Genomic DNA, 22838 nt, shown 5'->3' on the forward strand with positions numbered 1-22838 from the left:
AGGTCACAGTGATCTAAAGTTTATCTGACTCCAGAATCTATCTGCTGTGCCATACAGTAAAACCACCTACAGAGTAACCATTATTAATGGAAATTTGTCACGAATGTGCATGCTGTCATTTTTAAACTCAAAATTATTTGACCTTTTTTTGACATCTACAGCCTTATTCATTGGTATCACTTTGCCTACATTTTCCCTAGCCCATTTCCCTTCTAATTTTTCTGTGAGCCAGAGAAAGCAGAAACTGTCAAAATGTGTATGTTAATAACTATATAAGAGCCCAAGAACTGAATTTCAAAGTTCTTCTGGGTCAGCTATTTCTGGAGTGCAGACCTTTTTTGGCTCACTTTCAGATTTAAGAACTGTATTCTGGAACATTATGAATGCCTGATGTTCAGACAACTATAGCTAGAAATTTTCTTACAATTTTAACATATTTTCACTGAAAGTCACGGAACTGTCATACTGAATCCAGGCTTTATCACCCAAAGCTGTGTTACAGAAAAATAAGAACCTTTGCCTAAAACACATGGCATCTGGTAAATAAAATTATTAGATTTTTTTCTTGAGATTTGAGGTTTCAAAAGCCAGGATCCCACTAATGAAACTTGGAGCCTTACTCATGAAGCTCCAAAGCTGAGCCCAGTGGGGACTGTCAAATATCCTCCTTTTACAACAGGCCTGGTGGTAGTGGGAGGAAGGAGTAGGGGGAAAACAATAGCCTGGGGCTTAGAGTTTAATGCCACAGCTTTCAAAAACTGTGATTCTCCAGGCAATATCCACAGATATTCCAATATTCCTTCCTTTCCCCAACCCCCCTTCCTAGTAGCAAGTAAATTTTATAGCTCCCAGGTGGTTCCAATCTGCAGCCCAGACTGAGAACCACTGTTTTAAAATGAACCCAATCAAAGATCCCTCACACATAAGAGCAATCACAGGATTAAACCTTAACTAGGTGGTCTAAATATGTTCAACTACCTTAAACTTGTTTTCTGGTAGTCATGGATCTTATTTAGAAGTTAACAAATATCACTGGGTTAATAAAATTATCCTGCCTCTTTCTGACTTCTCAGAGACTAATAAAGTACACCAGGCTAAGAAAAGGCTACATACACAGCTTTTGCTACTTAATTTTACTACAGAACATTCCTCCTTTGCTTTCCTTTCATTCATTCTCCTTTCCCCACCTGATGTCTGGCACTCAATGGAACAAACCCCTTTAAGAAATATAACCTTTAAAACAAATCCTGAACGCTGGACAAAATATTTGGCTGCAGTGAAAAACTAATGTTTGAAATAAGTTCTACTGAATGGAATTAGATATATTTTGTTAGTAATTCTGCCATATTTGACTAAAATTAATCCTTTGGGAAATATATTGTTGCTACATCTGTGGACATGTGAGATCTTCTCTAGGACTTAGAAGCTTGTAATTCCCTGCAAAGGAGCAAAACAAATTGAACTACTGCACGGGAATTTAAAAAGGAGAAATTGCAAAAACATGTCTTATTTGTATCTGTCCAAGTCAACTGCCAAAAGGAGTCTTAGGCCAGGCACAAAGATAACCACCATCTCACATCAGGTCTTTTTCAATAGGCCTGACTGCTCATGAACCTTGAGAGTTTTGTTTTGTTTTTAATCACATTTGAAAGAATAGGCTCCTCTCTCTCACTGTCAAGGAAAAAAAAAAAGTAATGAGCAAAGGGATGAAAAAGTTTCACATGCTAAGAATAGTGGCTCTAAAATTTTCTAAGGAAGAAGGTTTCAAATAAAAGTAATGGTAACTGTGACCCAGAATCTAGAAATGTAGATTATATAAATTTGAGGGCACCAAATTTATGAAGGCAGTGAGTTATAGAGAAACCTCTTTCAAATTTTTGTTTGAAAGCTATTATTTTAAATATGCCACAGAGCGTGATACCGTGTGTATTTAAGAACTACATTTAAGAACTTGTAAATGAGACTCCCACTCATTTTCTTGAATTTAGGGTGGTATCCGTTTTCCTAATGATGAATCATACAAAATCAAAGTAATTCCAATTAGAAGCTGGTGCTTATTTTGGGATGAGCACTGGGTGTTGTACGGAAACCAATTTGACAATAAATTTCATATTAAAAAAAAAAGCTGGTTCCTCTAAGTTTTTTGTTTGTTTGTTTAATTTTGAGAAAGAGTGTGTGCACACAAGCAGGGCAGAAGCAGAGACAGAGGATCCAAAGCGGACTCTGTGCTGACACCCAACGTGGAGCTCAAACTCAAGAACCATGAGATCATGACCTGAGATGAAGTCAGATGTCCAAATGACTGAGCCACCCGGGTGCCTGTGGTACTTGTAAGTTTTTGAAAATTCAGTGTTATTTAACAAATTCATCTGGAAACTGGAGAGACCAGGACTATTTATTAGCAAACTTTCAAAACACTGAAAATCTAAATATAGGAAATACAATGAATCAGTCTAATAGGGCCAACATTTCTCTTTTATACTGAAAAAGTAAAAAAAAAAAAAAAAAAAAAGAGAACTGCTTGCTTTAGGGAGAGAGGATAGGGCTCCCTATTAGCTGCTGCGGCTAAAAGGCAAAAAGTAATAGAAGGAAAATCATTTTCTTTAAAAAGAAAACGCTCTCTATATAAACAAAAACTGTGGAGGACTAAGAGTGGTAAATGCTCAAGAATCTATCTATAGAAAAGGAATACTATTAAGTATTTTTTATAAAGAGCCAAGAGTGTCAAAATTTTTGTCAGCTTTTTTCAATAAGAGACATTTTAGGCAAGTATCCTGTGTTTCTACATACAGTACCCTTATTCAGTGGAAACAAACAAATGGAATGTGTACCACTCACATACAATGACATTAAGATTTTATTTTAATTAAAGGGGGTCAATTTTTAATTTTTAATTTTAAAGGGGGTCAAAGGGTAAAAAGAAAAAGTTTATTGGCTTTGGAGTTACCCTACATACCCCAGGACAGGAAACAAAAAAGAAAGAAAAGGTTTAACTGAAGTCCCCCAAATAATAGAACCACCAGGCTTATCAAGGAAGACCCTTTGTGTGTATTATCAGAATTTACAACTGAATTACCAAGTGCTTCATACCCATCACCTTCGCAAAGGTAGGGAGAAAAAGACACACCCTGCCTTTTATTCTTTTGCCTCAACAGGTTTTGAGACCTAAATGCAAACAAAGTTCATTCTATATGTTAGTATATGAAGCACCAGTTACTTGTTTGGAGCCCAGGAAGAATCACCACCTGGGAAGTCATCAAGCAGCTTTCCTTGAGCTCTGGGATTGCCAAAAAACACTACTAAATGAAACCATTCAAGTAACTTTTCTTTTTCTCTTTTCAGAAGTACTGCTAATCTGTAAGGAGAAAAAGTAGTAAACTATAATTCTAACACATGTCCTTTTTTCCCCCCAACATTAAGAAACAATGTTTGTTTTAAAAAAATAAAAAACCCTCATAAAAATAAAGTGTTTCACAAACTAAATCTGCCTCATTATGTGCCATTTTCTGCTACAAAGTCACACATATAAAAGTCACTGAAGGCAAAAATTTATCAAGTTCAGTTTCTCTCACTTATGCTAGCTCCATCGTGAATAACATACCTGCTTAAAACAAACAAACAAACAAAAAACAACAAAAAACCAAAGACCTGAGGTAATTTTCAAAGGAAATTAAAAATTGAGCTTTAACAGCAAAATGAAATAATTCATCTTCTAGAAGTAACTTATTCATATAATTTCCTCATCCTATTTTCACGTATCTGTAATTTAAAAGGTGTTTAGAGTATTTCATCAAGCCTCCTCTAACATTTTCATGCTCTTCTAGCCTTTGCCAAGTATTTCCATACATAACTGTCTACGCCTAGAAATGTATATAGATGACAATAAAATCTGAAAGAACAGAATTTTCTTTTGACTAAAGACATGTGGAAACTTTCAATTAAAATTTGTAAAAACTGGAACATAACACATCATTCCCAGATCAATTTGTTTTATTTTTAAACAGATTTCTTTAAGAACATCTTTTAGACATACAGAGCGCTGCCTTCATGGCTAAACTGTGTAAACATGAAGGATGACTTTTGGTTTCTATGTGTTGCAATTTTTATTAAGTCTATAAAAACAATGACTCTCCTCTATCAAGCTTCATAATGCTTTTGTTTGAAGTCACCCCCCACCACCAATTTTTGACTGCTAACTTCAGAGATGGTCCTTTGCTGTTTGAAACTTTTATCACTACGTATAGTGTGTTTTCTCAACCAGTTCCCACCCACAACCACTTCCTCTTAAACCACACTAGTACCTTTCTCCTCAATGGTTTACACGTTCTATCTACCCCAGCTATAAGCTATAATATAGCATATATCACTTCAATGAATAGGAACTGGCTTTTTGTGGCACTCATATGTACAAGGTTCTATTCCACTTACTCCAAAGGATTTTGTTATTTTTTCCCTTTGAAAGTAATTAATCAAACATCCCAAATAACACAGCCATCATAGTTTCATTTACAGACTGACATCAGATAATATCAAAGCACTACTGCAGAATGTCACTAAAAGCAAGCACTCTATAAATACAAAAGAAATATTAATAAAAGGAAACTAAATGATTTTCCATTAATGCCATTAGTAAGTAACTGAGATTCCCAGTCCGACGCTGAAAGGACACAGCTGAAAATAATGTCCATCTACTGGCTTATTAAAGCTAAGATGTTTGTCAAAAGCACTGAGCATTTAAACCTATTGTAACCTGTTCAGAAATTGCTTCACTGAGTCAAAAGGCCCAATCACGGTATTGCTATGATATCCTTGGTCTGCATGATAAATTGCTATCTCGTACATATCTCTCACCAAATAAAAATTATAAATACCACCGTAGTACATTTCTACCCAGGCTTAGACTGGAAATGAGTCTATCTTAAGCATGATCACAGACAGTAACACACAAAACACAAATGGTAAGTTCTATGTAAAGAACTCAAGTCTCAGTGCTTAGAACTCATGTTACAAGGTGATTTAGTGCTTGCTTTGAGTCAGTGAACTCCAGGAAAGTTTATTTGCAAGGTGAGACTCTAACAGTCACTCTAGCAAAATCCAAAAACTGAAGACTTCCAGTAATTACTAACTGAAGATTAGTTGAGGTGTTCCAAGTATCAGAACTTTTCCAGAATAAACATTTCGGGAAAGAGTCCAAGATATAAAATAGCTTATGTGTGTATATAAATCACACATAAGCTAAGAAATTAAGTGCTAGACTCTAAAAGAAAGGCAAAGAGATTAATTCACATTCTGGTATCAAATCTAACCTTCATTCCTACAGTGAAAATTCCCTTTAATGTTCTCACTTTTTTTGTTGTTGCATTTTTTAAATTTAATTTTTTATTTTAATTCCAGTACAGTTAACATACACTGTTATATTAGTTTCAGGTGGACAGTATAGTGTTTCAACAACTGTATACATTACTCAGTGCTCATCATAAATGTATAATTTTCCCACTTCTCATCTTTATCATCTCCAAAAGTATGAATTTCTAAATTATTTTCCTTTAAAAAAGAATAGTACTTTCTTCCATCTCAAATAGTTGATTGGATTCTAATTTTTGACACTTAAGTTGACAGTACATCTTTGTCATTTGATTTCACTACATACTTGTCATTTAAATATGGAAAAGTAGAATTTTACACTCCAGTCTTTTGATATTGAATTCTATGTCAAAAATGAAGAGCAAATAAACTTACCTTCAGAGAATCAACTAAATCATCAACTAAAAAGAGGCGTCTCAGTTCTTTTATCGTGCAGTTCACATGACCAAGAGCAGAATTACTGTATTTCTGAACCAACTCCTCAGATATAGCAACTTCAGATTCCAAATATGCCCTGGAAAACAAAACACATCCTGTCACTGATCAGAGTGATTTTTCCTGGATGTCTGTCAATCAGCAATTACATATCTGTAAAAAAAGACATTAACAAAATACTTTACCATAAAAAACCTACTCTTTCTAAATGAAGCACAATGTAAAAATTCACCAAGCAATGGGCGATTTCATTGATATGCACACTGTCAGCTGAGGAGCACAGAAAAAAGCATTTGCTTTCAAGTCAGACTGACCTGGGCTTGAATCTTAAACTCTGCCACTTACTTGTCTTGTGTCACTTTGGAAAGTTACTATCATGAGGAGTCACTGAATAAAGTGCTTATTAACACAAGCAGGCACAAAGAAGCACTCAAAAAATGGTAGTTATTATTAAGGACTTGGTTTTTTTCTTCAAGCCGACATTAGGCTGTCACTGGGTTTTCCTAACAAAGATTCTATCTGTTCCCAAATACTACACACTCGCAGCCTAACTTTCAGGGGAAACTACCCAATATCTCAAGGCCCAGGCTGTGAAATGGCTGCCAGAAGTATAGTGCTAATGCTAGTAAAACATAATAGTTACTGCCCTTTTTGATGCCCTAATCTATACTAAGATAGCTGGAATTGTTTTATTTAAGAAGAGAACTGTAATGAAGAAGAAAAGTCATCTGCAGGAATGCAAGAACTGTTTTATCAGTTATTGTTTCAAAGCAGCCATTTTATCTTGGCAGAGTATAACCAACTCAGAAATGCTAAGAACTTTTCTATCTGTCAGAAATAGCTACTTATAACCCCAGTCTCCTCATCACTCCCCCATGTCTATGGATACTAGCTACTCATACTGGAAACAACAGTCCTCTGACAACTCCTTATCCTATAGTTTCCTTCTGTAGTATGTCCCAACTATGTCCCTTCATTTTTACTCACGATGCTAGCACTCTAGTTCAAGTGTTCATTTATTTACAACTCGGGTATTCTTATCTGTCTCCAAACCAATCTCTAATCTGTCTGCATCCTAATCCATTCCTTCAGCCAATGCCAGATCAGTTTTATTTGAGCTATCCTAAACAGTGCTATTTAGATTGACCTCAGGTAGGAGTTAAGACACTTGCTACCATCTAGATAAGGTAACTTTGTGGTCATTTGACTTCTCAGGGTCATGATTCCCACTTGAAAATTAAAGAAACAGACCTTCTTAAATCTCTTCAGGCTCCAACGTTTTGTGATTCTATGGTTCCAAATTTTCAACCAGAGCTCTCCTCAGCCTTTCCAACCTGATTTCTCACTACTCACTATGATGCAGCCAAATATGAGCCATTCATCAAACATTTTTTAATCTTACTGCCTTTGTTCACCATACTGTTTTCCCAATCCACACTGCTCTCCTCTCACCTCTAGTAATAGCATATCTAGTCAGTTAGCCTGTCTCAAATCTCACCCATACATGAAGCCTCTGTGGCTCCTTCTTCTCTAAGGCACTATTATGCAATTCTAATGCACTCTTTTGTAGCTTTCTTTTGTAGCAGTATTATAGTATTGGCCATATCCAGCCCTGGAAATGTGTATACTTGTACATTTTCCCTACTAAAGTATAAACTATTAAGAACCAGGAATAGATCTTTATTACAATGGCATAGCACTCAGCCAACTTTTATTGATTAACCAGCAAATATCAAATTGTTATTATCAAGTTAAAAATTATCAAAGACTCACATCTACCCTTAAATCAGCAATAATTTATTTGTATAGCTTTAAGAAACACAGAACAGAAGCAGATAGAGCTTGAAGTTGGTATTCTGTTCCTTTGTACCACTGCTCTTATCCTTGCTGAAGACAAGACGCCTGGCAGGCAGGCACACATGTGGCCCTCTCAACCAATGAAGTCCCATGGATACTTCCATTCATTCAACCGGCACGGACATGATAGTATAACCCCACGCCAGCACCGCCAGCATCTTGTCCAGTGACCATAGGTATCAAATACAAACTGAAGGGTGCCACTGCTAGCAGTGTGACTGGGAGGACTTACAAAAACTGTCCAACAGGATTAAACTGGCATGTTGGCTGAATTTATAATGACTATAAAAAAGGCTTCTGAATGAAAAATAAAGTGTTTCTAAGGAAATAAAGAATAAGGAAATCACTAGGTTTTTCCCCAAAAGTCTTCTTTAAAATCAAACAACGTCTGAAATTTATATCGTAGATAATTTAGAAGTTTTGGCTTGATAATGTTTTTATATATTTCAGTATAACTAACTAAAAACCATATTCCTCGGGGCGCCTGGGTGGCTCAGTCGGTTAAGCGTCCGACTTCAGCTCAGGTCACGATCTCGCGGTCTGCGAGTTCAAGCCCCGCGTCGGGCTCTGGGCTGATGGCTCAGAGCCTGGAGCCTGCTTCCGATTCTGTGTTTCCCTCTCTCTCTGCCCCTCCCCCGTTCATGCTGTGTCTCTCTCTGTCTCAAAAATAAATAAACGTTAAAAAAAAAAAATATTAAAAAAAAAAACACCATATTCCTCTATGATTTATGGCATGATATGGCTCTGCCATTTATTTTGAAGCTGCAATTTCAAGTTACTGAACTTCAAGTATGTTTCCCTCTCTGTGAAGTGAATAATACCATCGGTCTCATTGAGTTTTCAGTACAGAAAATTCAGTCTGTACATAAATGGCTAGGGACATAAGAACCATTCATCAATGTTGGTCTCTCCCTAAAACTTATGTAGCATCATTACTTAATACGAAGAGAGCTAGAGAGAAACAAATAACCAGTCTTTACAATAAGCAAAATGATGGAGCTCTCTTCTGTGAAGTGTGAAAATCAGTTTACATTTACATATTAATACCAACTAGATAACGTTCTAGGTAGTTACATACTCATTCATGCCCACATAGATACTTGCCTTACCAAATAGTTTTTTAAATATTCAGGATCCATTTGAGTAAAAAAAATTCCATATACAAAACAATCAGAGACCATTTCAAAGCCATATTTAGTGAGATAGGAAATCAATCCTCAGATCATTTGGACCTAGTTTTAGAGAAGCCTTCTTCAAAAAGCTCCATCTTGAAATCAAACACAGAACCAAATAAAAAAACGTAATATATAGGGTCATCTGAGAAGCTAAAAAGGCAGCATCAATGGGCACAAAACCCTAGAAAGGGCACATGAGAGAGAAGATAAAGATATGTGGACTTCATCCTGTAGTGAACAGGGAGCCCATATGCCTAAAAATACAATAAAAGTGGTATTTGAGAAAAATTAATCTGACAACATCCATAAAAGTCAAAGTAAACCAAAGTAACCAGAACCCAATTTGGTAACAAGTGAAGTCCAGCCAGAGTAGGCAAACTTTTTTGTAAATATTTCAGGCTTTGAAGTCTATATGGTCTCTGTCACAAGTATTTAACCCTGCTATTAGAGCATGATGAAAACAGCTAAGTGACGGAATATGGCTATGTTCTAATAAAACTTTATTTACAAAAGCAGGCAGCAGACTGGATTTGGATACAGCTTATGGACTTGTGGTCTACACTGAGGAAGCAGGGGGAAACAACACAACATAGTTATCTTCTTTATGTGAGATGCTAACAAAGATAACATCAAAATTGGGAGACTGACATGAGGATAATAGTGGTGTACTGATAGAAATTGACAAGTCTGAGAAAAAAAGGTTCATTTAAAGACATAAGGAGTTAGTGGTTGTCAGGAGCTGGGTAGGAAGTGACTACCAATGGGTACAAAATATCTTTTTGGTGTGATGAGAATATCTGGAATTGGATGGTGATAGTTGTACAATTCTGAGACCATACTAAAAACCACTGAATTTTATAGTATGTGAATTAAATCTCATTTTTTTTTAAGTGAGGGAAAAACATGGTAAATCTGAAGTGAGGGCAGAAGACCCAAACTGAGGTTTGTCCCATTACCAGTTAGATATGATGCTAGAGTGTACTTGTAAAAAATAAGGGCAGAAGATGATAGTTTAGAGACAAGAAGCTAATACAGATGCTCACCAAAGGGTAATACAAAAGTATGCCTTAGGGAACAAGAAGAGGAAACTAGATAGAGAAGGGATGGTAAGACAGCATTATATAAAAACATACACTGTTGGAAAGAAAGGTATTTCTAATATCAACATGAAAAGTATGCAGTAAAGAAAATATAACTTTCACCAATCCTTACCATGTTAAAAAGATAGCTTCCAAAGTAAAATTAGGGAACCAATACCTAGTTCTAATAAATATATATTACTAACACACAGCAGAGTTAAGCGAGTAACACACAATCCCAGTTTTCTCCATCATGAGCCCATGAAATGACCTTTAATCTCAAAAATCTCAAAAGCAGATGCTTTTGGAATAGGTTTTGAGCAAAAATCTACAATTATCTTTAAACAGTAAAAAATGCATGCCTGTAATTCTACAAATAGAATGAAGTCTCAAAATTAATCCTGTTTACAGCGTTGCCAACGTGTGCCTTGTTTTCCAGACATCTCACCTGAATGGGTGGCCTTCATCTGATTTCTGGATAGCTTGGATCACACCCTTATATATCCTAAAGCTGATAGTCACAGAGAGCAGGGCCAAGACAATGTAGGCCGTTACACTCACAATGCTGAATACTGTCAATGAAAGCAGCAGGAACAGGCTGGCACCAAACACTACTCCAGTCTTCTTAATGTCTCTCCAGTAGAGGAGGTCAACAACTAAAAATTAAAAAAGAAGAAATCTGAAATTAGAACATTATTTTATCCATTTGGATTTGGCACACTTATATTTGCTCCACCTATAAAAATAAAAAGGTCTCTAAAGTACAATCAAAACCTAAATTGTTAAAGAAAAATGAACTTTGTAAGCTGCATTTTAAACCCATCTAAGTTGTAAATTAGAATCATACCTACATCGATTTCTATTTACCATCAATTTTTCTCGTGCAAATCTATTTCCCTCGTGTCCAAATCAGTCTGGCTAGACAAGATTGTTCCATTCTCAAGCCCAGTACAGCAGACTTCTAATCCAAAACAAGGTTTCTTAAAAACCATCTTGAAGGCTTTCAAACTTTGTTCAATGCAGGATATAAATACAACTAATTGAAAAAAATCTTAACACACACTCACTAAAAGAATAGCTACTTCAGTGATGTAAAAATGTATTTATCTGCAGAAAAACCACTAACTCAAAAAATATTAAGAAATTAAAACTACAAAAAACTACGCAAAGGTGTTCTACAGTTCTTCTTTTTTTTTTTTTTTTTTTTTTTTAGAAAGTTATTCTGAAGTCTGAAAGCTGGTAAGAGAGAGACTTATTTAACTTTTATTTATTTATTTATTTTTTAATTTTTTTTTCAACGTTTTTTATTTATTTTTGGGACAGAGAGAGACAGAGCATGAACGGGGGAGGGGCAGAGAGAGAGGGAGACACAGAATCAGAAACAGGCTCCAGGCTCCGAGCCATCAGCCCAGAGCCTGACGCGGGGCTCGAACTCACAGACCGCGAGATGGTGACCTGGCTGAAGTCGGACGCTTAACCGACTGCGCCACCCAGGCGCCCCTACAGTTCTTCTTTTAAGAAATCTCTCTTTGAGGGGCACCTGGGTGGCTCCGTTGGTTAAGTGTCCGACTTCAGTTCAGGTCATGTTCCTGTGGTTTGTGAGTTCGAGCCCTATGTCACAGCTCTGAGGTGTCAGCACAGCTACTTGGGAGCCTACTTGGGATTCTCTGTGTCTCCCTCTATCTCTGGCCCTCCCCTGCTCATTCTATGTCTCTCTCTCTCTCTCTCTCAAAAATAAACATTAAAAAAAATCTGTCTTTGGGAAACATAATAAAATTGTAACCTAACCTGGCTATCATTAAAACAAAAATTTCCTATAAAACACTAAAGACAAAGGGAAACAGCTTTTGGATTACCTGAAAAGCTACTTCTCTGTGAGTGTAGATAAATATAATGCCATAAAAATTTAGGTGTAAAGAAAAAGAGAAAAACTAAATGTGCTACACTGTTATATAATGTTTATTAATAGTAAGGAGTCAGACAAAGCCAAACTTAGCAAGTTTGCTCTTGGCCTATGGTCAGAGAGCCACTGGGGATCAAATAAGCATAGGCCCACGTTCTTAAGCTTAGGTTATGTACAACCCACAGAGAATTCTGCAGTGTGCCCAAGAGCTCTTGAATTCACAGGCAAAACATAATTTGTCTATGGATTGTGAACAACAGGGGGAGGGGTGATAATCTTACAGTAAAATAAATATGGATATATTCTTGAGTAGAATTTTTTTTTTAATTTTTTAACATTTATTTATTTTTGAGAGAAAGAGGCAAAGCATGAATAGGGGAGGGGCAGAGAGAAAGGGAGACATAGAATCTGAAGCAGGCTCCAGGCTCTGAGCTGCCAGCACAGAGCCCAACGTGGAGCTCGAACTCACAGCCCGTGAGATCATGACCTGAGCCAAAGTCGGAGGCTTAACCGACTGAGCCACCCAGGTGCCCCTTCTTGAGTACAATATTAAATATCCATTAGTTAGTTAGTTAGTTAGTTAGTTGTTAGTTTTTAAGTGTATTCATTTATTTTAAGGGGAGAGGCAGAGAGAGAACCACAGGCAGGCCCCCTGCTATCAACATAGAGCCCTAGGCAGGGCTCAAACTCACAAACTGTGAGATCATAACCTGAGCTGAAATCAAGAGTTGGACACTTAACTGACTGAACCTCCCAGGAGCCCCTTAAATATCCGTTAATGTTTAATGTAAAGAAGGTAACAAAGAAAAACCACATTTCCAGGAGCTGCTTTGGTCTTGAGGCTCTCTTAAGTATGTAACTGTCCTTTACTGTTAGCAGTACTTCTGTGGGGAAAATTATGCATGTGAAATGTGAAATGTAAAATGTTAAGATCATCTTGAAGCCCTGAATTCCTGTTAGTATATATATACCATGAGTACTGATGAACAGATTTTAAATGCCCATCACAGTCTCTGACACACAGTGGGAGCTCAACATTCATTATGGTTGGGAAGCATTTATTCTACTCTCCTAACCATGATTTGATTCAAATGCTATTAATTTAATATTCTATATATGATTTATAGCTTTGTTTTCAGACTTTGATTTCATTTATTCATTTTCCCCATCTCAAGTTCATTCCAACCCTGCCTAAAACATCTGCATCAGTTTTGTTCTATTCAACTTGTTTCTACTATTGTACCAATACATTAGCACAACTGAGAAATAACCAGAACTTGAAGCAGTGTACCTATGCTATCAAAATGATGTCATGAATAATATCATACTGAATAAAGAGATAGCAAGTGATGCTAGGAGTTTTATGACATTCAGCAAACATTTATTGAGCTGATACTGTTCAAGAAATTCAACCTAGTAGAATGAAATAAAAACCTAAAAATGGGGATGTGGACTTTTCTTTAAGGCCCTGTCTAACTCTACAACACTACAATTCTAGGAAGATCAGACATATAAAACAATGACAAAAATAATAAAATAACTATTGCACCACTATGAGAATTCATCAGTAAAAAAAAAAAAACAAAAAAAAAAACAAAAAAAAAAAACTGGAGGAAACTTTAAAAGACTGTGAAAAAGAAGCTGAGCTGGGTCCTAAAGAATGGGGAGATATAGAACATATAAACATGCAGGCCTCACTGTAAGTCTCTGCTAGGAATGGTTCTCATAATTAATGCAGTTTTTTAAAACAGGGTACAGTGAAAGAGTAGAGGAAGCAAATGATAAAGACTGCCCTTGGTAATGTAATTCTTTCCTGTGAGGCTCCCCTGTGCCCCAAGCCAAGCAATTAGACTCTAGTGTTGTTATCACCTACACTCCGTACATTAGCTATATGACCTCAGGCAAGTCACTAAAATCCCTCTGTACCTCGTTTCTCCATCTATAGAATGTATATACAAATAGGAAGGATCTTATTGAGATATTGTGAGGATTAGGTGAGAAAATGAACTAACAAAATTTTTCATTAATAAGATAACAAATACAATGGACATAATATAGTGCACAGCATATGATAAATTCTTAGTAAATGTAGGGCTGTTATCTGCTGTTATTATTATGAACACCATCACAGTCACTATCACCAATCTTATCCAGGTGTTAAATATGAACAAAAAGAAAAGAAAATTTCAACCTTATGGTTAACTTGTAAGTTAATGAATTGTATTGCTGTTATAAACATGTTACTTTATAACCCACATGGAAAAGGATTTTCAAACTTATCTAAGATTTCACTATTACTGAACAAATAAAAAGCATCCTAGAAGAATCAGCAAGTAAAGTACTTTATTTTTCTACTAAAGCACTCAAATTTTTAGATGAACAAATACTGCTTTATAAAAATGTAGGATTCTCAATGTGCTCCAACATTTATTAACCTTCAAAATCACCACTGGTGATAAGCTAAAATAAATGCAGATATCTTCACTATTCCTTACTATCATTAGAAACTATTCAGTAAGACCTGATTTTATTAAAAGGAATGATTTCAGATTTGAGATGTACAATATCAATGACTAACCAAATTACCTAATATAAGAGTTACTGTCTGAACAGTTTCAATGACTAGATAAGAATGATTTCTAATTGGTCTATAATTTCTATATAGATATGGCGGGAAACTGCCCATGGCTGGGATTCAAGAGAACCACAATCTAGTACTGGCTCTGCAACCGTACAACTTTGGATGAGACTTCCAAGTTCTCTGGAGCTCAGTTTTATCATTAGTAAACAGGGCATTAGATAAAAGATTTTTCTTTTCCCTTCAGAAACTAATAAACAGTTAGTACAAAGATATACATCAGTCCTACATTCAAATTCCCAATCAGTGGGTCTGAATTAATGAGATTTTATTCATGTATTATCTGTGCCAAATATAAATTTTAAAATATATTGTTTTTTAGATCTAGATTTTCAGGAGGGGCTTAAATATGTTTATTCATACCAGTCTTTTAAAATGAATCTTAACAAAGACACTTTGCTTTTATAACTGTCAAACAACATTAAAACTTTAGGAAAACAATAAATTCTTATTTCTACAATTTTTCAAGCAATTATAAACCGTATCATTAAGGTCACAGTATGAGAAAGGCTAAAAAAAGAAAAAAAAAAAAAAAGAATGGAAAGCTACAAACCTTTTAAGGCTGACAGACTGAAAGATGTTTCAGAAATCTCTTCCAAGTTGCTGATCTACATTCTCCACACCTCCCTTTATTTCCGGAGTCAGTATGTACCAGGCACTTACATTGTGCTAAATACTACCTATAGACTATATAACATTATCTCTTTCAATTCTTAAAACCCTAAAAGGCAGGCTTTCAGACAAGAAAGTGAGAGCCAAGCTCTTATATATGACTGGACAGATATCACTTAATTAGTAAATGGTAAGAACACCGATTTCAACACAAACTTCCTATTGATAAAACTCATATGCCCCATGTATAATGCCAAAATGAAGGTTCAGCGCATTAATGTCCTTCAAAATGTCATGCATTTGCACACATAATGAATAAGCAGTGTTGGCAGATAATCACATGTGAGATGAATAACAAAGGCCAGGAAAGTCAAGGTAAGACTAACAAGAGATGTTGTTAATCAATGAGACAAAAATTTTAATGTGAATACTTAACCAATGGTTAAATCCAAAAGGGAGGAAAGAGCTCTATTCCAACATACCTGAAGGTACCTTCCCATAGTAGAAAACTATAATTAATCAAGTTGTGAAAAACAGCTTTTAAAAGCCATGTGAATCTAATTAAGTAAAATTAGAAAATGCATCAATGCAAAAGAACATTATGTAGTCCTTAAGTACAGTGATGCAGAACTATATCACCAAAGAAACATGTCCATATTGATAAGTAGAAACAAAATGTTAAAAAAGATTCATCAAGTAAAATTTTAAAAACTTAGGGTAACCATGAAGTCTGAATGGATATCTAGCAAACACAGTTTTTACCCCCGGGTCTAGACTTGCTGCTTTATTCCTTTCTATACCATTTGAAATTGTCTCCCTTCAATGGCAAACATGAATTACTATTATACTTAAAACTTTAGCAGTATATAGCTAAGCTGTTAACATGGGGCTTTGGGTTGAACCTAGTCAATTTCCCCCAAAGTTCATCATCTTGAAATAGTCATGTATAAGGTGTAGTAGTATTCAGTGATTACAGCCTAAAATAAATTTAACTGCATGAAGGTACAGTAAACCCTAAACTATTAGTTTCCTTCTGCCTATCATGATTCCTAGAAATAAGGTCTTTTCAAAAACTGGAAAAGCTTTGAAAATCACACATGCAAGCCTCCACAGATTACATGAACATATGCAAATAGCTATACAAGAATACTCAAAAGTAGATATTTTGAAAGCTTTGTTGAAATAAGCCCTAGGGATGTGGTGGTGGAGCTGCAGACCCTCAAGGCACTGAGGAGGAAAAAAGGGAAGAAAAGCCAAGAGAGTCAAGACAACTAGGTACTGAAAGTCACACAGAAGACAAAAATTAATATAACCTACACTAGGAAGGGCTGAGAGGCAGTCTACACTGTTACCAAAGTCATTGTGCAAAATAAATTTTGTGCAAAGAAATAAATTTTGTGTAAAGAAACTTTAAAGATTGTTAATGAAATTAAAGGATGAAAAAATATTAGATTATAAAAATATTAGCAAACAGGGCTGCCACCTTAAGTGACATTCTTCAGTATTTCTAGTCTCTTGGATTTCCTTAAATTGGTTTTAATGAAAAAACTTTGGAAGATTAAGTTTATCCAGGATTGTTTATTTTCAATTATAAGGGAGTAGTCACAAAGTTTTAACAAAATTCTGAGAAATATATTCAAATGCTATTGCGTCTAATATTCATCAAAAGACTTATATCCATTAATTAATTTAGACTATAGACCAATATCCCTTATGAATACAGACACAATAACCCTCAGCAAAATACAGCAAACTGGATCCAGCAACAAATAAAAAGCTTTATATACACCATGGCCAAGTGGTATTTATCTCAGAAATGTAAAGCTGGTTCAACATATGGAAACCAAGCACTTTAACACACCATATTAATAAACAGAATTAAGGTTAAAAAACTGCATGATCATCACAACAGCCAAAGAAAAAGCATCTGACAAAATCCAACATCCTTTCATTATAAAAACACTCAACAAACTAGGAATCGAAGGAACGTCCTCAGGCTGATAAAGAATATCTACAAAAACCCCACAACTTACATCATATTTACTAATGAAAGACTGAAAGCTTTCCCCCTAAGACCAGGAACAAGACAAGGACACTCATTCTTTCCATTAGTCAACACTGTCCTGGAGGTATGAGGTACAGCAATCAGCCCCCCACCCCCAAGAAAAAAATAAATAAAAGACATCCTGATTATAAAGGAGAAATTAAACAGGAAAAATTAAACTTTCTATTTTTATGTATATAGATAATATGATCTTGTATACATAAAATCGTAAGGAATCCACAGAACAGCTACTAGAATAAACAAGTCCAGAAAGGTTGCCGAATGTAAGATTAGTATCAAAAAAATCAAGCATACGTCTATAAAAGCAATGAACAACCTAAAAAAGAATTAAGAAAATAATTCCAGGGGCACTTGGATGGCTCAGTCAGTTAACCATCCGACTCTTGATTTTGGCTGAGGTCATGATCTCACAGTTTATGAGACTGACCAGTGAGTCAGGCTCTGCGCTGACAGCACGGAGGCTACTTTATTATCTCTCTACCTCTCTCTCTCTCTCTGCCCCCTGCCTCTTTCTCAAAATAAATAAATAAGCATTAAAAAAAAAAAAAAAGAAGAATTCCATTTACACTAACATCAAAAAGAATAAAATACTTAGGAACAAAATGAAAAATGAAAAAAAAAACCCAAGACTTAGAAACCTAAAACTACAAAATATTGTTGAAAGAAATTAAAGATTTAAGTAAATGGAAAAGACATGCTATGTTTATGGATTAGAGGGATTATTAAAATGGTAATACTCCTCAAACTGAACTACTACATACAGCGCAATCTCTATCAACACCCTAAATGCCTTTAGCAGAAATTGGGAGACATCGTATGGAAAAATGCAAGGTATCCAGAATCGCCAAAACAATCTTGAAAAAGGACCGCAAAGTTGAAGAACTCATACTTCCTTTTTCCAAAACTTCCTACAAAGCTAAAGTAATCAAGTCAGTGTGGTAGCGGCACAAGGGTGAAGGACAGATCAACAGAATAAAATTAAGAGTCCAGAAATAAACTCTTAATATTCATGGTCAGTTGAATGACAAGGGTATCAAGACAATTCAGTGGAGAGGAGACTTTTCAAGAAATGGTGCCGGGACAACTGGATAACCAACTGCCAAAAAAAAAAAAACCCCAAAAAACCACTATTTCAAAAGAGTAAGAAGACAGCCCACTGAATGGGAGAAAATATTCACAAACTGAACATCTGATAAGGGGCTTGTGTTCATAGTATATAAAAAACTCTTACAACAATAAAAGACAAATAAGGCAATTAAAAATGGGCAAAGGATTTGAATAGACATTTCTCCAAAGAATGTATACAAATGGCCAATAAAGCAATGAGAATATGCTCATTACAAAACAACATCATTAGTTATTAGAGAAATGTAAACCAAAAGCATAATCAGATACCACTTCAGACCCACCAGGATGGCTAATATTAAAAAGATGGACAGTAACAAGTGTTGACAAGAAGGTCCCAAAGACTGGGACCCTCTTAAATTGCTGATGGAAATGTAAAATTTAGCCATTGTGAAAAAGGTTGGCAATTCCTCAAAAAGTTAGTTACCATACTACCCAGCAATTCTACTCCTAGAAATTTCCACCCAGAAGACTAGAAAACATGTGTCCATACAAAAACTTATGTTCAGAGTAGCATTATTCATAACCAAAAAGAAGGAAACAACCCAAATGCTGAAAAACTGATGAGTGGATAAACAAAATATGGTAGATCCAATCAATGGAGTATTACTGGTCCATAAAAAGGAATGAAGCACTGATATATGCTACAACATGGATGAACCTTGAAAACATCATGCTAAGTGAAAGAAGCCAAACACAAAAGGTCACACATTATATGTTTCTCTTTATATGTAATGTCTATATGTAATATAGACTAGGTGATGCTATTGAGACAGAAAGTAGTGGTCACCAGGGGCTGGGAGAAGTAGATGGGGGAGTGACTCTAATGGGTATGGGGTTTTGGGGGGTATGGATAAAAATATCATGGAATTAAGATAATGATGATGATTACATAATTTTGTGAATATACTAAGTATCAATGAATTTTATACCTAAAAGAATTTAGAAGTAAATTTAAAAAATTCTTGTTTTAACATCTGTTTCTCTATTAGGTTATAAACCCCACAAGACAGCATGTTGCCTTTATTTACCATATCCCCAGAGCTCAGCACAAAGCCTCAATCAACTAAACTTTCAATAGATATTGCTGATTGATTAGAATGAATGCATACTTTATGCCAGTTTAAAACAAACTGGCGTAAATTAACTTATTCAATTTTTGGGGGGGCTTTGGATTTCACATTTGTTTTATTTAAACTACTTTCAGATATCTATACTTATTCAGTAACAAATAGCATTGCTGTCTGGTAACTTATAAAACAGCAAATACTGTTTTACAGGCTTGTCTCTTCTTACTAGACCCTGAAGGATTGATGAATACCTCTCATCTTTAAATTCCCATTACCTGCTTCATTAATATTTGCTGCATTGTCTGAATAAAGGCCAGATTATTCTTAGGAACAGAAACATTTAAAGACTATACTATTTTCAAATTAAAATAAAGGACATCTTTAAATAAGAACTCTAAGTTCACTATAATGCTGATTTGGGGTTCTTCTGTACTTATTAGTTCTGTTTATGAATAAAGAATTTAATGGTCTCTTTATTCTTGAGATACCAAAATTAAGACAAAGGGCTTGTGCAAGAAAAACTTAATCTTTCATGGATCCTGAGGTCTCCTTCTACACTGCAAAATAAAATGTTAATCATGCAAGGTAACCTACTGTAGCCTTAACTTTACTCTTTTATAAAATATTCATGAGGGGCGCCTGGGTGGCTCAGTTGGTTGGGCGTCCGACTTTGGCTCAGGTCTCATGATCTCGTGGTCCTGAGTTCAAGCTCCGCATCGGGCTCTGTGCTGACAGCTCAGAGCCTGGAGCTGCTTTGGATTCTGTGTCTCCCTCTCTCTCTGCCCCTCCCCTGCTCATGCTGTCTCAAAAATAAATAAAAATATTTTTTAAAAATTAAATATTCATGAAATATCCTTTTAAAGATCTGAGATTAACAGAGCCTTTCCTCTTATAACTGTGGGAAATGCTTATGCATTGCTGTACTAAAATAATGCTGATTAACTTCAATACATTCTGGTTGTTTAGGAAAAAAGTGATTTACTCCCTGCAGTGCCTACCCACTTTTATTTTCAAAATAAAAATGTGAAAACTTTTTAGTGTTTTGTGCAGTGGGCAGAGCAGCAGCATCCTTATCAAACTAATATTTTTATTTAAAAACAACTCTCTACACTACAATCTTTTCTTCAAAATAAAGACCTCTGGCCCAATCTAGAGTAAGAAGAGTTGCTTGCCTACACTGGGTAATCATAAAGTGTCATCTGTCAGAGCTAAAAATAGTGCTACCGTCCATGCCTTACATGCAAGTCATCCAATTACATTTTGCCTCAAATCAAATTCTTACTAGCTCTTCCTTGAATAGCCTGAAGCCAGGTTTCAATTTTAAAATCTTTTGTCTAGGGGGGAAAAGCTGAACTATTTGGTCCTAAAAATACTGTTAAGTACAGGGAATGGCTGGGCAGGACAATGCCTCTTCCTAAGCAAAAGCAAATATTAAGTTTTCTTTAATAAAGTCAGGCAGTTAAATAAGAAACTAATAAACATATATTAAAGTTATAATAAAAATTGTTATTTTTCACAACCATAAGCTTTATATAAATCATTATGTATTTATTAGGAACCACAACTTTAAATCAATTTCTTCCCAATTGCCAGGAAAAGCTGACTCAAACTCAGAGTTGATCATTTAGCCCCGTGTAATAAGCTTTTACCACCACCAAGTGAGCACTCACCAAGCTAATAAATGACAGGTGGAGGTCCAGAAAAAGATCTGTGCAGAGCGGGAACTTAACTCTTTAAGCAAAGACAGTTAAGATGGGCTTGCGTCCTGTTTCTTCCTTCGATTTACAATCAGTATGACCTAGACTAGATCACTTAACCTAGTTTCCCCATATATAAAATTAGAAAACAGACATCAAACTAAGTAGTTAGTTGAAGCTGAAAAGAGATTTCACAGATGAACTAACTAGTTCATTAGCCAACAGTGGGGCAAAATGATCCAACACAAAGCCTCTTTTACAATAAAGTGTTGAATATCTCATGTAATTTATTGAATACTGTACTGAAAGTGAAAAACAGATTGCTTGTGTAAGTTGCTTGATGAACTAACTAGTATCTTATGAGACAAAGTCAAGCTGGGCAATCAAATATTACATGCAATGCTTATTAACTAAGCCCAGATTTTTTTTAAGGGTGATTCAACTTTCTCTGAAAGCACTGCTAATTTAGTTTCAGTGAGCAGTTCAGATTGATGGATCCCTACTATTGCTACCAAGTATTTCAACCAAATAGTTGACAAAAATACTAGCATCTCTCTTGGTCATCTGCTCTTCCCTATAACTAGAGTTTCTGAGAAGATCTCACACAATTTCAGGTCCTTGTCTCTTTTATCATTAAATCTTTCCCTGCTTTACTTCCAACAACATTACAGTATACTGACCAATTTCAACCACCACACACCTGCAGAAAAAGCATTTCAAATAAAATCAGCATAAACTCTATGCCTGCTTTTTCTATAATTTAGTAATCCCCTATTCTGAGCAAGGAACTGTTCTGAGTAATTTGCATACATTATCACTATCTCATTCCTCTACTAAGTATTTACACATGAGGCAGGTGAGGCTTAGAGGTATTAAATTATTATGTAAGGTCATAGATTGAAATTCAGCTCTGACCATGAAAGTCTCACTTTTTTCCACCATACCACATTTTGTGTTTAAAGGAATATATCAGTACTCGTACAGGCCTCATTTGTAAGTTAAATTCATCAATTTACTTAAGTAGTTCATGTATCTTTCAATACTTCCTTTAACCCCACATTCTGGGGCACCTGGGTGGCTCAGTCGGTTAAGCGGCCGACTTCGGCTCAGGTCATGATCTCGCGGTCTGTGAGTTAGAGCCCCGCATCAGGCTCTGTGCTGACAGCTCAGAGCCTGGAGCCTGTTTCGGATTCTGTGTCTCCCTCTCTCTGACCCTCCCCCGTTCATGCTCTGTCTCTGTCTCAAAAATAAATAAACGTTAAAAAAAAAACAAAAAACCCACATTCTATTTCTAGCTTTATTAAAAGGCAAAAAATACAGCAGAAGATAGATTCTAATTTCCCACTTCCAATTTCTCTAAACCATGATAATTTTCCCTCCACAGGAAAATTTATATAGCTAATTCCATTTTCTCTAAGGTAAAACTAAATAAATATCTTCTCCCTGAGCATGTTAAATTTACATAGTCCTAACCAATGATTCTCCCTGCCTGCACAAACTTAAACAATTCCCAGTTGTAAAGTATGTAAAAATAAGGACTCTTCCTATAAAACACCTGAGTTCTGGTAACTTTGGTTAAGTATGGAGTCATTATTTTAAATTACTAGAATTGATCCAGACGTACACAAATGTAAACCTAAAATTAGAACAGACATTGGTTCAATGTTTAAATTTTATTTCTTGTTGGCATCTGAGCATTACAACATTACAAGAAATAGGAACCAAACCTTAGGAGTAGAAAATCACTGCTCAAAATTCTATTTTCTACTAATAAACTAAATGGAAAACACACTATTCCCTAACTCTAGAAACTTGAAA

The 22838-nt window shown here is 35.5% G+C and overlaps 1 protein-coding gene across 3 annotated transcripts in view; it reads right to left on the minus strand.

Annotated features, from left to right (window-relative positions):
• The window catches only part of RTN4 (reticulon 4), a 72875-nt gene that overhangs the window by 5233 nt on the left and 44804 nt on the right, over positions 1-22838 (minus strand). For all 3 annotated transcript variants that reach the window (XM_042932283.1, XM_042932284.1, XM_042932285.1), the window contains 2 exons: positions 10359-10566; positions 5740-5878 (listed from right to left, as the gene is read on the minus strand). In XM_042932283.1, coding sequence (XP_042788217.1) covers positions 5740-5878; positions 10359-10566 — 347 coding nt within the window. The remainder of the gene's footprint in view (positions 1-5739; positions 5879-10358; positions 10567-22838) is intronic.

Source organism: Panthera leo, chromosome A3, assembly GCF_018350215.1.
Source record: "Panthera leo isolate Ple1 chromosome A3, P.leo_Ple1_pat1.1, whole genome shotgun sequence".
Classification (NCBI taxonomy): domain Eukaryota; kingdom Metazoa; phylum Chordata; class Mammalia; order Carnivora; family Felidae; genus Panthera; species Panthera leo.